This window comes from Diabrotica undecimpunctata, unplaced genomic scaffold, assembly GCF_040954645.1.
Source record: "Diabrotica undecimpunctata isolate CICGRU unplaced genomic scaffold, icDiaUnde3 ctg00001773.1, whole genome shotgun sequence".
In the NCBI taxonomy this organism is placed as follows: Eukaryota; Metazoa; Arthropoda; class Insecta; order Coleoptera; family Chrysomelidae; genus Diabrotica; species Diabrotica undecimpunctata.
This window is the reverse complement of record NW_027312735.1, coordinates 10,577-26,443: the sequence shown is the minus strand read 5'-3', so window position 1 is coordinate 26,443 and position 15,867 is coordinate 10,577. Positions and strand designations below refer to the sequence as shown.

The 15,867-nt window shown below is 33.3% G+C and overlaps 1 protein-coding gene across 1 annotated transcript; it reads left to right on the top strand.

Annotated features, from left to right (window-relative positions):
• Positions 1-74: 74 nt before the first annotated feature.
• Positions 75-14,772, top strand: LOC140431716 (uncharacterized; the record flags this gene model as incomplete). Its single annotated transcript, XM_072519600.1, has 2 exons — positions 75-285; positions 14,542-14,772. Coding segments are annotated over 2 exons (442 nt in total), but the record flags the coding sequence as incomplete, so codon positions are not given.
• Positions 14,773-15,867: the final 1,095 nt, after the last annotated feature.

Genomic DNA, 15,867 nt, shown 5'->3' with positions numbered 1-15,867 from the left:
CGCTATCTCAGAGTAAATATGAATATTGTGAATATTACGAACCAGATTTGGATGATACAATTTTCCAATTGCAGTGTTAAAGCGATTACTGATGTGGAAATAATTCGACAGGCTGAAGAGTCTGTGGAAGAGTTAGTGACGCCAAATGCACTAGAAGTAGTTCAACGAACTGCCTTCTTTTTCTGTGAACATCAGTTCCACAGGAGAAAAAAATCGATAAAAAGGAAATACAATGATTTAGACTTCAAAATTGGATTCGCTGAGACCTGTGACGGACAAATCACAGTGCGTAATTTGCGACAAAGTGTTGCCAAACTGTTCAATGTTTCCAGCTAAAATGCGTCATCATCTGTAAAAGGTGCATCCAGAATGTAATGATTTCTTGAGAAGGAAGCACGGCGAACTGATACATGCCCAAAAAACAATAACCTACCATTCAAAACAGTTAACGAAAATGCTTTGATGGCGTCCAACTTAGTCAGTTAACGTGTTGCTCAAGCAGTGTAGAGCGGAAGCTCATAAAGCCGTGCGTCAAGGACATAATTGAATGTATGTTGGACGATAAAGCCAAGAAACTAGTGAGCACGGTACCTTTGTCAAATTAATACAATCTCGCGCCGCATCGTGACTTGGCAGAGGATGTGAAAGCTACCTTACTTTTTCGAATAAAATCTACCTAGTTTTCACTACACATAGATGACTCAACAGATGTAGCTGGATTGGCAATTTTAATAGCATTTGTGCGGTTCCAGCATTTGAAATTTTTAATTTAATAGAAAGCTTTTTCATAGAGGATAACTACGTCAATGGGTACACAAACAGCTCGAAGGCGATGACTGGAAGAACGTCGGCCGTCATTTCAAGAATAAAGGGAAAAAGCCAAGGAATGCCATCAGCAATCACTGTGTCCTCCACACCGCCATAGCCTCGCTGTAAAAAAAATGCCACATTAATTAAAAGTAGTCTTGGACGAAACCGTGAAGATAATAATTTTATCAAATCACGAGCACTGAACACAAGCTGTTTAAAAGTGATGTGCGATGAAATGGGCAATATATATTTGTCTTTACTTTTTCATACGAAAGTAAGGTGGCTTTCTCGCAACAAATTTTAGTAAGGTTCTTTGAAATGAGAGCTGAAATTAGACCCTTCCTAATTGACAGCAATTTTGTCTTGGGTGATCGATTGTGTAACAAACATTGTTAATTAAATTGGCATATTTAACAAATATTTTTAACAAGGTCAATGAAGTTGGTCTCTCATTTCAGGAAAAGACAGTCAGACAGAAAAGTGAAAATAACTCTCTTTCCACGCCAAATGCAAGTTATCTCAAATTCAATTGGATTTTACTAAAATTTGCAAATCAAGGCAACCTCATTCTTCACATTAAAATGAAGACATTACGTTTTTTAAATTTTAGAAATAGGATCTGTGTGTTCATTTTATTTGTTTTTTGTTATTTGTAATTAAAGTTTCTTATGTTTTCGCTTGAAAAAATAATGAAATAATTGAATAGAAATAGTAATGGTTAATACCACATCCCTTTCCCTCACCCTCCAACTCCTACATAGTGCTCCTCGACCAAAGAACGGCAAATGCTACAGTAGGATTTTAAAAAATTTGAAAGTTTGATTTTAAAAAAGCTTACAAGAGGGATCCTTCCGCCTTCCGTGTAGAATTAAGGGTTAGCGCCTTTTTAGCCAGTCCGGGCCTGTTTTTGACCATATTTTTTATTTTTATGTTTTTATCAGCTAATCATTTATTTAAAATGTATTTTTAGTTTTCAGAAATAAACTCATCCGTTAAGAAAAGGCGAAAAGCTCGGGTTCGTTCGGAAAAATGTCCCCATGGGATTTTTTTGCATGATCACTTTCATGAGATACTCCAAAATAAGGTTCAAGAGGTCGCCCAAGCGCAAAGTTGTTCTAAAATATTTTAAACAATTTTTTTTTAAACAAATTGTAAAATTAATTTTCTGTCTGGGACAATTTTTGTTTAAATTTTTTTGGGGCCATTCTGAACATTGAAACAAAACAGGACCGTATTAGCTTGGCGTATATTGGACAATAATTACAAAAGGACCAACACATGTTTTTCAATTAATGGAACAAAAAATCAATAATCGCTTATTAATTACATTAGTGTTCAAAACATAAATTATTATGAATAATTTTATTGTGTAGATGGATGATAAAATAATTGTAAAGATGTCATCACTTGTTTTCTTATAGATTTGGAGCATATAGCACCAAGAAAGTTTACACACCAGAACAAATGTTAAAGATATTATTGATTTCGCAGAAACTAGAGGAATACGAGTTCTTGTCGAAATAGACGGTCCATACTCATGCAGGCATGGTGGGGCCAATGGGGTTACAGTGCCGGTTTGGGATATCTTAGCAATATGCGTGAATAAGCAGCCATGGAGATCTTTTTGTATTCAACCTCCATGTGGACAGTTGAATCCTTCTAATCCAAAACTCTATGATGTTTTGACTGAATTATATAAAGATATTGTAGATGTCAACCCCAGATAGACATATGTTCCATATGGGAGGTGACGATGTATGTATAATATAATTCTTTAAAATTATTGTATTATATTTGATATAACATACGTAAAAAACATACAGATAAATTTAAAATATGTTAATATAAATGGAATAGACAAGGATTCGTGCCATCAGGACATGTGCGTCGCTTCGATTCGAGTCTATTTCATCATAGGCGGAGCACGGCTATCGTAACATAGTGGTAAAAATGTATGTTTTTATTAAATAGGTACCTGAATTTTAAAACTGGTAAAAATTTCACTGTTTGGAAGAGTCATTTCATCGTTTAACCGCCGAATATCCTCAAATTTAAATGTACACAGCGACCCTCGAAAACTGCCCGTTCGATTTGAGTTTTCTTCACAGAAGAAAATCACAGAATTAGTACATTTATTTGTGCTTCTCTATAACAGACTTTACCAGGAGCTGCCTTACAGTGTAGCCGATTCTTGTTCACAAGTCGCAGTTATTGTCATACAATCCTGAATTCTTCGGACATAGCGGTTTATAACCGTCACTCTTCTTCCTATGCCGTCCCCATTAACGGAGGTTGGCGACCACATTTTTAAAAGCTTCTCTGTCTTTTGCAATGTGGAATAATTCATCTACAGTCATGTTTGTCCAGTCTCGAATATTTCGCAGCCATGACTTCCTCTTTATACCTATTCCTTTTTTGCCATCGACTCTACCCTGCATGATGACCTGCAGAAGACTATATTTATTATTTCTCAGTATGTGTCCAAGGTATGCAGTCTTGCGTACTTTTATTGTTCTCAACAATTTTTTGTCTCGACCCATCCTTCTCAGCACTTTCCTCATTGGTGACCCCTGGCAGTCCATGGAATTCTCAACATTCTCCGGTATATCCAAAGTTCAAAGGCTTCAATCTTCTTAACTATTTGCGCTTTTAGTGTCCATGTTTCTACCCCGTACAATAGTTTGCGACCAGACGTAACATTCAACAAACCTCAGTCTCAGCGCAGTATTCAGATTTTTGTCACATTTTTGAAATTCAACAGATATTGAAAAAAAAAATAACCGTCATAAAAATTACAAAAAAAAAATTATTTTTTTCAATAGTAAAAAATTAAGCACACAAGTGTAATGAAAATAAATTTTATTTACAAATTGCGATTCGTTACATATTTAATTTTATAAACTAAAAATCGATATTTTACATTTCATTCCCATTCGTTTACAAACAATGTGGCAACCTTTGTATTTTGTAAAGAATAGCAACGGTAACACTACCGCAAGTGCGGAAGCAAGAAACGTTTATTTACATAGGCGGTACTGACGGGAGTGCATGTGAGGCATTTTGTGATTATATTTTGTGTTTCTTGTGTGTGGCGTAAGTATGTGGCGATAACCGAGTGTTTTAACAGAGTTGTTCCAATGAGGAGAAGGTTATCAAGGTATTGTAAGCAGAAAAATGGCATCAAATCAAATGTTAGTCAAGCGGTCGACATTAAATTAAAACATAAACTAGAACGATCTTGCCCAAGATATCTCGTAGTGTATCAATCAGCACTACGTCACGAAATGAACTTTCGATATGAAAACGCAACACAAAACCTATGTTATTAGAAAAAAATTTAAATTATTGTATCGAGAAGTAATATTTTAACATACGCAAAATTTGGCAGCACTAAACGGAAAATATATTATTTGGATGGAACCTGGATTAATAAAGGTCATACAGTTGGAACAGTTTGGCAAGATTTAAACGTCCAAAAGTAAATGCGAGAGCATTTACAAAAGGCTGGTCTACAGAATTTAAAGCTCCATTAGGAAAAGGACGGCGTTTAATCAGGCACCCATATGGGAAGTGATACAGGGTTCCTTGATGATTTTTTGCTTCAATTTATAGTCGTTAAGAAAACGGAAGACTACAGGAAGGAAATGACTTCCGAAGTTTTTAAGCGCTGGTTTAAGAGAATCTTAACAAAATTAAAGCCTGGGTCTGTGGTTGTTATGGACAATGCGCCATATCATAGTCGCAGACCAGAACAAATACCGACGACGGTATGGGCGAAAAGGTAGAATTAAGAATGGTCTACAGAAAATGGGGTTTGCATACGAACAATCAACGTTGTGATCAATCAATGATCAAAATTCAGCTACTTAACATTGCGTAGTTAAGGAAAATTAAATATCTTTATGCTGTGGATGAAACTGCAAAATATTAGGGTGTCAAAGTTCTGCGTCTACCACATTATTATTGCGAACTTTAAGAACTATTAAGAAATTTACGACTCAAGCAATCTTCCATGTAACTCCAGAGAAAAGTGCTGAATGTATAGGCCATTTTATTTTGTTTTTATAGATTTTATTTTGATTTGTTTTATATTGTTTAAGTTTTTTGTTTTATTTTATTTAATGGGACAATATGGGTTCTTGGTAAACACTTATTTAAAAAAAAATAGCGCACCAAAAGACCTACCTCTGGGATGGTTTGGGTGAAGTTGTGGTAAAATTTAATTAAAAAAATGTGGTTTAACTCTTTAAAGGATGGATAACGTCAATAGACGGTTTTAGCGTAACTTCTGCGACAACCGGGTAGCAGTTGCTGTGTCATTCTAGTATTTTTAGGGGAATGTAGAAAATAAGTTACAAAATATTTATTCATATGTTTAATTTACTGACGTTTCTATCTATATACCAGAGACCGTTTTCAAATATACAAATGATAGTTATATTTATTTTTCTATACGCTTTTTGCTTGTGGTATTCTAATTTTAGGGAGAATTTTGGAAATAGGCCACAATATATATATATATATAATATATATATATATATATATATATATATATATATATATATATATATATATATATTTATATATTATATATATATATATATATATATATATATATATATTTTTTCAAATGATTTTTTCGACCGTACTGTTTTAAATATTGCTGATACTCTAAATCAATATATATATATATATAATTGTATATATTTATATATATATATATATATATATATATATATTATATATAGTATATTTTATATATATATATATATATATATATATATATATATTTACTGTTTAATTTACTGGACGTTTTGATCTCTGTTCCAGGGATCGTTTTCAAAGTTAGAATAAAATAGAAATAAATAATATAAGATTATATAAATCTATAATAATAATAAACCAAATAAAATAAACATAACTATCATTTATCTATATATTTGAAAACGGTCTGTTTATATAGAGATCGAAACGTCGGTAAAAAACCAATATATTCGTGGCCTATTTCGAACAAATAATATTTATAAAACATAATATAATTAACTTTGAAATAAAAGGTAGTGTACGCCACTGGAATTACATACGTCTTTCTGCACATCTTCGCCATCAAACTATACATTCAGTCAACACTTTATGTATTTAAAATTTAAAATAGCTATTCGCGTCATTCGCGATTGAAACTGAATGTAGAGGGCAGGTCGATTGGCAGTGTCATGGCCGATGCCGAATATAATGGTATAAACAAACATAACAGTCTAATGTTTATCATTACCTTTTTGCATGTTTAGTTTGGTTTAGACGAGTTATTTTTATCATTTAAAAATGGAAATTAGCCTAAGGATATCTTGATACTGTGGTGAAGCAAAGAAATCATTGGTTGAAGGGGGAAGCAGTTTTTCAAGTGAAGAATTATTAAATTTTAACTTTAATGTTTGGAACTGGCCTTTGTAGTGATGAATCCAGAATACTATTTTTTTGTGTATACCGGGGAACCCGAGTATAATGTTCTGTGTAATGTTTGTCTTACTAATATATGCATTATTTTATATATGCCTTATGGTTTTAACATGTTAATTTTTATTTTATACTATTTTTTGACATACTTAATTAAGTACTTTACTGTATATTAACATAAATAAATAACTTGAACTTGACTTTATTGTAGAATAGTTCATGTGATTACATGAAATCAACCTTAACTTAGAGAGTCCACTAGTCAAAAAAGATCATAGCACATGATTTGTCTTTAAAAGATTCCATAATAAATCATCTGAAAAAAAACCTCATGATACTATCCCAACATGGTAAGTATTTGTATTTCTGTTATTCAAGACAATAAGTTATGTATTCTCAGTATGTTATTGACTTAATGATAGTGGTATTTTCTTTTTATTGATTTCCTCTTTTTCCTCAAGTTTTCCAGTTTTAGGAAAGAGAAATAGAGAAATATCTTTTGTCGATCTTGAATTGCATTGAGGAACAGTACAATATCGGATTTGATTTAAAATACTTTAACGTAGTCACAGAATATTGCTTTATAAAGGAATACTTCTTTGGCAATATACTGTGACATAGTCATAATGCTGAAATTAACTAAAAAAATTAAATAATTCTATTCAAATCAACACTGTCTGGTTTGTTTATACCACTTTTAGTAGTTTAAAAATATTCCGCCAGAGGTCAGATACTTTGTTTTCAATCGCGAATAGGGAAAGTGTCTACAAACGTTTTTCAAAAAGACTACATCTATTAAATTTTATTTATTCTAGGGTTTACATTCCATGTTGGAATTCCACCCCCAGAAATTCTAAAATATTTAAAAGGTAAACCGTTAACGGAAGAAAACTTAACCTAGACCTTTGGTCTGAATTCCAACAAAAAAATTGGCGCATTTGATAAGGCAATTGGGACATAATAAAACTTTCATAGTTGTTTGGACCAGTAGCTTAACTGAATTCGAAAGTTATCCAATAGTATTTGCCAAAGGGAGAGGTAATGTATTTCTCTGAAATCATGTTCTTGTGAGATCTTCAATTTTATTTAGTATTATATGGGAATGATTGTTGATATAAACTGCATTTTTGTTCCATATAAAACACAGTTTAGTTAGTATTAGGGTACTCTCTCCTCAGATGAATATCACTTAGTATGTGTCCTATATCGTCTTCTGATTTCTTTGTGAATACAGGGCCGTTTTTCAAGAATAATAATTTAAAATAAGGAATAATTAGTTTTCCACTTGATTAAAATTGTAATACCTAGATATGTATACCTACACATTTTTTCACAAAAAAAATATTGTATTTTTATCAGCAGTTTTATCCTAAAATAGATATTACATTATTCTGCAGTGATTAGAGCACCAAACAAGTAAAAAGAGCGTCAAATACTTGTTATGCTTAAAATACTTATGATTATGATTTCTTTGCTTATTGCGAATCTCTTCACTAACCACTTTTCTGTTAACGTTTTCTTTAACTGACATTGATTTTAGTTACGTTAATTTCTTTACGTTGATAATCGATGTGTAACAAAATCATTATACTCTTTACCTATTTCATTGTTGATTTTACTAGGGAGTTATGGACTACCTAAGTCTAAACGTCACAATGGGGGGGGGGTATTTTAAAAACCTTTACAAACACTTCTAACTCGTGTGTGTTTGTCCCCATAAGGAATTTATACATATTGGTTTTTTAATTGTTTTGAAGAATAAATAAGGACTTTTGGCTATGAACATTCATTCTGTGCAATTGGTATTATACGAGTGAACGGTTAAATTATGGAATATTATCATTATTTCGAGATACCGTCGAGTTTTGAGGGGAAATCCCGAAACAGGTCGATTTTTGTTATAAAATACCCATCTTTTAACGTACATGGAGTAGGGATGACCCTCACCGGTGTGGGTGTAGTGACATAACCATTAATTTTTTTAAATAGAAATTGGTATAATCCGACTACCTCATTTAAAGGAGAATTTAATTCTCTATTTAACGGCATTACATTTTAACTAAAATATTTTTTTAAGGGTACAAAAACAATTTTTTTTAATTTAAATTTAACTAAATTACAACTAATGATTTAATTCATAATGTACTTTAAAGTAACCCAAATTATGCATAACAAATTATTTTAAATAAATGTTCGAAATACCATCCATCGGTTCCTGCCATGGACTTTCTGAAGTTAATATTTAAAAAAGCAAGAATAAATAAAAATAATAATGGACACAAAAAAGTTATCTCATAAACACTGAAACTTTTTTTCAAATGTTAATTCAAGCAAGTGATAGTGGCATAGTTATTGTAATATTTATTGACTTAAATGTTTTGTTTTTGTGAGTTGTCATCAGTTGTCAATTGTAATTTTTACTTTTGACTACTAAATTAAGGGCTCAACTAAAAGAAACGCGGAGATAAAAAAGAAACACAGAAACGAGGAATGCAATTTATTCAACACAAAATATCCAGACTAACCTCATCAGCCAATCAACAGTATAGTAAAATAGTCCGAAAATTTGGAGAAACTGGGGCACGTTAAACATATTCCAAACGCTGGGTGTCCTAAAATTGAACACAATGTCAAATTAGACGATCCCGATCGCCGGCTTCAATTTTTCTGAAATTATGCAGGATTTATGTATTCGCAGTCCCCCATATTCATCAATCAAATCCTTTTTTTCCGATGAAGCCACATTTTTTGTATACATGATACCGTGAATCGTCAAAATTGCAGATATTGGAGTCAAGAAAACCCACATTGGATGACTGAGTCACACACGCAATATCCCCCCAGAAAAGTAAATAGGGCAGATCATTAATGACAGAATCATTGGCCCTTTTTTCTTGAAGAAAATCTAAACAGAGAACGTTATTTAACTTTTTTGAGAAATCAACTTATAACTGTCCTTCGCTCCAAATGCGAATAATCCAAATTTACCTAGTGAAAATAATCTGGTTTCAACAAGATGGAGCCCCTTCGCATTACGCACGATGAAGTACGTCAATTTTTAAATCATTGCTTTCCCAGGAAGTGAAATCGGAAGACGAGGTTTTATAGAGTGGCCAGCAAGGTCGCCAGAATCTAACACTTCTAGACTTTTTTCCTGTGGAGTTACATAAAATCAAAAGTTTATGTCAATAGACCCCAAAATTTACAGGACTTGAAAGATAGAATTAGGCATGAAATGAGTCTAATTACTCCTGAAGTCATCCGCTATGTACTTGATAAATGTGTCCGTAGGTTCGCATATTGTCAAGAAATATTTAATTTAAAAATATTATTATGCATAATTCGGTTTACTTCAAAGTACATTATTAATTAAATCATTAGTTGTGATTTAGTTGAATTTAAATTTAAAAAAAAAAAATGTTTTATTGTACCGTTAAAAAAATATTTTAGTTAAAAATGTAATGTCGTTAAATAGAGAATTAAATTCTCGTTTAAATGAAGTGTCGCATTATACCGATTTCTATTTAAAAAAATTAACGATTACGTCACTACACATACACCGGTGACATCATCCCTACTCCATGTACGTTATGACATGGGTATTTTATAACAAAAATCGACCTGTTTCGGGATTTCGCTCAAAACTCGACGGTTCTCGAATAGTAATAATATTCCATAATTTAGCCGTTCACTGTATGTAGTTTGTGAATTTGTGAGGTAAGAATATCAAAGTAATAAGATATTTACCATGAATGTTTATATTTAAGTTTGTTATTTTGTTGTTGTTTTTATTAGGGGTTATTTCAAAATAAATCAATAAATGATTGAATTTATTTACTTACGAAGTTGAAAAATATTTAAATTAATGTTTTATCCTTTTTTTTTTTGTTGCCAGTGATTTTATCCTGTAAAAGACTAAATATATTCGTTTTCCTCCTAGTTTAAGTTGTAATATAACATTCTGTGGAAACCTTCCCTATCAAATTGCCATAATGAGCGTTTAAAAAAAAATGTATTTTGAATGTTGTAATAGTTTTTGTGTTTATTTTTTAGATCTGGGTATATAATGTCTAGTAAACATGTGTTAAAGATATCAAGTATTACTGAATTTTTTAGTAATGACAACACAACTACTATTAACTATTTAAACTTCGAGAAAACGAAAATATTTAGTCTTTTGTGGGATAAAATCACCAGCAACTTTTAAATAGATTAAAACATTAATTCAAATACTTTTATACTTCGTAAATAAATCCAATGATTTATTAATTAATTTTGAAATAACCCCTGATAAAAAAAAAACAATATATCTTGAAATACAGTAAAAAAAAAGTTTGAATTAAACCATAACACTTAAAATATGAACATTTATAGTAATATCTTAATCATTCAATATTTTTACCTCTACAAATTCACGAAACAACAAATAATATCAATCGCACAGAATGAATGTCATAACCAAAAGTCCTTATTTATTCTTCCAAACAATTAAAAACCAATATTTCCAACTTCGTATGGGACAAATACACATAAATTAGAAATGCTTGGAAAGGGTTTTTAAATCTCCGCGCATTGTGACATTAGAGCTTAGGTAGTCCATTAGAATGTGATTTTAAACTCATAAAAATTGAATTATGCTGTATAATAATTATTTTTACATTCTCCATTTTTGTGCTTTAATCAGTATAGTTTTTTTTAAGATAAAAGTAGAAATAAAATAAAATAAATTATAACGCATTTTAGGTACATTATTCAAACTTGGATACCAGAAAGTCAAAACAATCTGATAAACGGAACTTTGCAAATCTTGGATATCAAATTATTATATCAACTAAGGACAAGTGGTACCTTGACCACGGTTTTTGGGGGCACGACGGAGTAATCATAAATGGGAAATCCGTTTACAATAATCGAATGTATGATAAATATGTCAAAGGTATTTTAAGGTGGTGAGGTGAGTAAAACAATTATCTTTATTATTATAAAACTTGTGTGATTTTGTGCCTCTCAAATTTTTTAAATATATTTTTGGATTAAACCACAAAAATTGTAAATTTAAATTATTTATTTTGACTTCCACATCGGAAGAGATTATTAAATACACTATATTTTAAGAAAGATATAGAAATAAAATCATGGGCTCATTTAGAGGCATTTTTTAAATAAATATTGGTCTCATGGGCCACCTTACATGAAAAACAGAAGACAAAACTTTTTGTGCAATGCTCATAGTCGTCAGAGATTAAAAAAAAAAGAGATTCTTAGGTAGAGTGTAAGGAAGTGGTGAAGCATGCTAAAAGGTCGGGGCTAGCTCAATATGTGTGTGTGCACAAGAAAATAGTTTAAAGTTGACAATATTCTATGACTATTAAAAGCAGTATTATGTGTTTAGAATGATAAAAAAATCCTCTTAAATTACAAGAAGAATCAAGGACAAAACCATTTGAGTTTTTTTTCCAACTATTTAGTATGGAAGCAGAATATAATGCGGTTTAGTGTCGCATATTACGTTTGGATTATTTGTTAGATGTAATAAGCATCTGATGGGCTTTAATTTTTAAAAATAATCAGCATTAGATAATTAAGGTTAAAAAATAATGACGAAGTATAATCTTCCCCAGCATTAGTATCTGCGCTATCTTAACTGTCCAAAATAAGATAGGGACTGTCCTCTGATCCAAATTGAGTGGTGCACTGAATTGAATACCTTAGGAAGATAGCAAGAACAGCTTTTAATAGAGAAAAACGCACCAAACTCAAAGAGAATTGGGATTTCTTATCAATCAATCCCAGAGTTTAAAAAAGTCTGCAGACAAAGACAAAGAGCTGCTTGGAGAACCTTCTCTGAGGAAATCGAAGATTTTCCGCAGGCTTCCAGGCTACAAAAAGCGCTCTCAAAGGACCCACATGGGCATGTCGGCATATTAAACGAAGGAAGATGGAAACAAAACTTCCAAACACTCTGAGATAGCGCGTCCTGATGAAAACACACTTTCCCGGTTCTAGTGTCTGAACAGCACCAAACTGGATGGAAAAAGCAATCATACCCTCAATAAACGACTGGCATCTTGCCAAAACAATGATGGAAATTAATGAGGAAGAGATAAAATGGGCCATATTGTGCTTCACCCCCTTTTAAATCACCAGGGCCTGACGGCATATATCCAGCCCTACTACGGTGGGAACTGGATATCCTTCTGCCGGACCTCGTGGAAATATTCAGAGCCTCTTTGGCTCTGAGATATATTCCTAGGAAGTGGAGAGAGGTGTGGTCTTCATACCAAAACCAGGTAGGATGGACTACACCCTACCAGGGCTTTCCGACCAATTACTCTAACATCCGTTCTGTTGAAAACGATGGAAAGGCTATGCGAGAGGTTCATAAGGGATAAAGTTCTGATCCATAACCCACTTCACCCAAATCATCATGCATATACTTCGGGAAGATCTACCGATTCTGCACTGCATCATGTAGTGGGAAGAATTGAAAGATCGCTGGATAATAAAGAATCCACCCCAGGGTATATTCATAGACATTGAGGGAGCGTTTGATAAAACCACATTCCCAACCATCACCCAACAGCTCAACGTCAGGAATGTTCACCTGGCCATAGAGAATGGATATTCAGTATGCTCTCTAATCAATCAATAAGCATAAATGTAGAAGACGTTTCTGTTAGAGGCATGGTTACGAGGGGGTATCCATATGGAGGTGTGCTATCACCACTCCTCTGTAACATAGTTCTAGATACCCTGGTTTACCAACTCAGCAGCAACGGTTTCTACACAATAGGCCAAGCAGACGATATTGCTATCCTGCAAAGCCCTAAGTTTTAGAACACACTATGTGAGAGATTACAAGTTGCTCTCCGACTAATAGAAACATGGTGCAAAGAACACTTACTATCTATACATCCTAAGAAAACAGAGATGGTCCAATTTACTAGGAAAAGAAGAATCACGGGCTTAATACCTCCAAGGATTCTAAACTACTCTCTAAATTTTTCTGACGAGGTGAAGTACCTTGGTATTACCCTTGACAGGAAGTTAACATGAAACTCACACGTAGATGGTAGAGCTAAAAGAGCATATATTGCCTATGAGCAGTGTCGACGAACAGTCGGACGCACCTGGGGCCTTTTGCACAGTGTGATCGCCTGGTTCTACACTGCTGTCATTGGGCCAATGCGAACACTTACGGAGCTATTGCTTGGGTACCAAAAGTGCTACAGGCAACAGCAATTAACAAACTAAACCATATTCAGCGGATGGCTTGCATAAATATAACAGGTGCCATGAAAACAACACCAACTGCTGCAATGGAGTTAATCATTGGCATCACGCCTCTAGATATATATGTCAAAGAGGTGGCGCTAGTGGCAATGATGCGATTGCGCTCAGCTGGTCAAACCTTGATGTAGGAATGGGACAATTGAGAACTCGTTTCTGGCGGGGAGAGATGGATGCGCTATCTCTGCTACAGGGAGGCTGCGACTCAATTGAACCAAAGTTTGTCTTTGACAAACAGTAGGTAAGTAACAGTAAGACAGTATAGGGAGACAAACGTGGCACATGCCTATTGCATATACACCGATGGCTCCAAAATGAAAGAAGGCTCAGGATTCGGGATATACTCCAGATCACTGAACCTAAAAATAAAGTGCGATATGGGCAAAAATGCCAGCGTAGTTTAGACAGAACTGGCTGGTATCTCCATAACCGCAAAAGAGATAACCCAAAAAGGTATAGCAGGGAAAACTATAACGATCTGCATATATAGCAGACAAGCGCTACTAACCTTGAATAGACCACGTGTCCCATCAGGGTCAGTAATGGAGTGTCACGAGTCACTAATTTAAGCTTCGGATGGTAATACCATCATCCTGAGGTGGGTTAAAGGATACAATAGAAATAAAGGCAACCGCATTAGGAAAAAGAGCAACCTAGCCAATTGCTGACCAATTGGCTAGGAAGATAGGCCTGTCCTCTGATCCAAATTGAGGAACAAAAAATAAATTTATCTCGTAGAGTCTACAACATAGACTGAAGTGCGCGTTAGACTGTGAAATTAGTGAAAAATTGTTTATAACAATTAATCGGCCTATTTAAATAATATAAATGAATATATTGTTAAATATATTTTTGTTTATAGATAATCTTATCAAGAAAATTGTATAATTCAAACCGCATTTATATATTTTCTAACCACCACTAATAATCATGGTTGATGTGCTATACTTTTGCCCACTAAAAATTTATTGATATTCTCTTTTTTAGGTCTGTATGTGGGGAGAGTTGGTAGACGACAACAATATAGACAGCAAAATATGGCCTCGAGCAGCTGCCGCAGCTGAGAGATTATGGACTTACCCTAGCACTGATGCCACTTCTGCCCAATATAGATTTTTCTCCCAGAGGGAGCGTTTAATCAAAAGAGGAATATCCTCTGAAGCTGTTATGCCAAAATGGTGTGTTGAGAACGAAGGAGAATGTAGTACATACTTATAAACTAGAAATATGTGTGCCATTTTATTAAAAGACATCGTTGCTTAATTTGTGTCAATGTAAATAGTGTATAGTGAATTTCACGATACAAAAATGAATCAGTTTAATATTATAGTGAATTATAAAATAAAATATGTCGAATTAATACTACAATTATATAGTTTTGGGTACAGTAGATTGCGTATCTAGTAGTAAAAGCAGCACATTTCTGAACAACGATGCAGGTCAACAAGCCCCGAAGTTCGGAAATATGTTTGTACTACTCATACTTTTGTTTTTTGAAATCGCATGTAATATTAGGTACATAAAAATGCATCCTTAACCGAATAATGCCCAGCGTTGCGTTTTCGCAACAGTTGACATAGCCCTCTATGGCGTCATCTTTTGGAACAACAACATCAGTCAAGAAATACAAGCACGGATTCTTAGCGGTAATAAGTGCTTTTATGCATACAACGACTTAATAAAAAGTAAATTACTGAATCGTGAGTCTAAGCTTAGAATCTACAAAACAGTAATTAGACCAGTGGTCACATATGGATGTGAAACGTGGACCCTCTCAATCACTGATAAAAATCAACTGAGAATATTTGAGCGCAAAATACTAAGAAAGATATTTGGACCAACCCAATGCAGCGATGGTTCGTGGAGAATTAAAATAAACCACGAGCTGGATGAACTAATGCAGGACGCAGATATTGTTAGATTTGTAAAAGTCACAAAGACTAAACTGGCTTGGTCACCTAGAAAGAATGCGAGATAATTGATCTATAAAAGTAGTTCAGAGATGGTCAAGTCAAGTAAAATTTATTGATCACATGCGACATTATACAAAGTACATGTATGAGACAAGTCAAAGTTACAGACATACATCTTAAAAGTATATAAATTATTACACACGATAAAACATACTTAAAAGTTATTTTTATAATATGGCTCTAGCTCACAAATGTATTGATGTGCACACCTCCGAAAGTTTGGCTGATGTAAATTCATTTGTATATCTATGGTAATTTGTTAAAGAAACTTATGGCTGCATAATGTGTGCTACCTTCCAACAAAACAGAACAATGTTGTGGAAGCATAAAGTGATTGTCT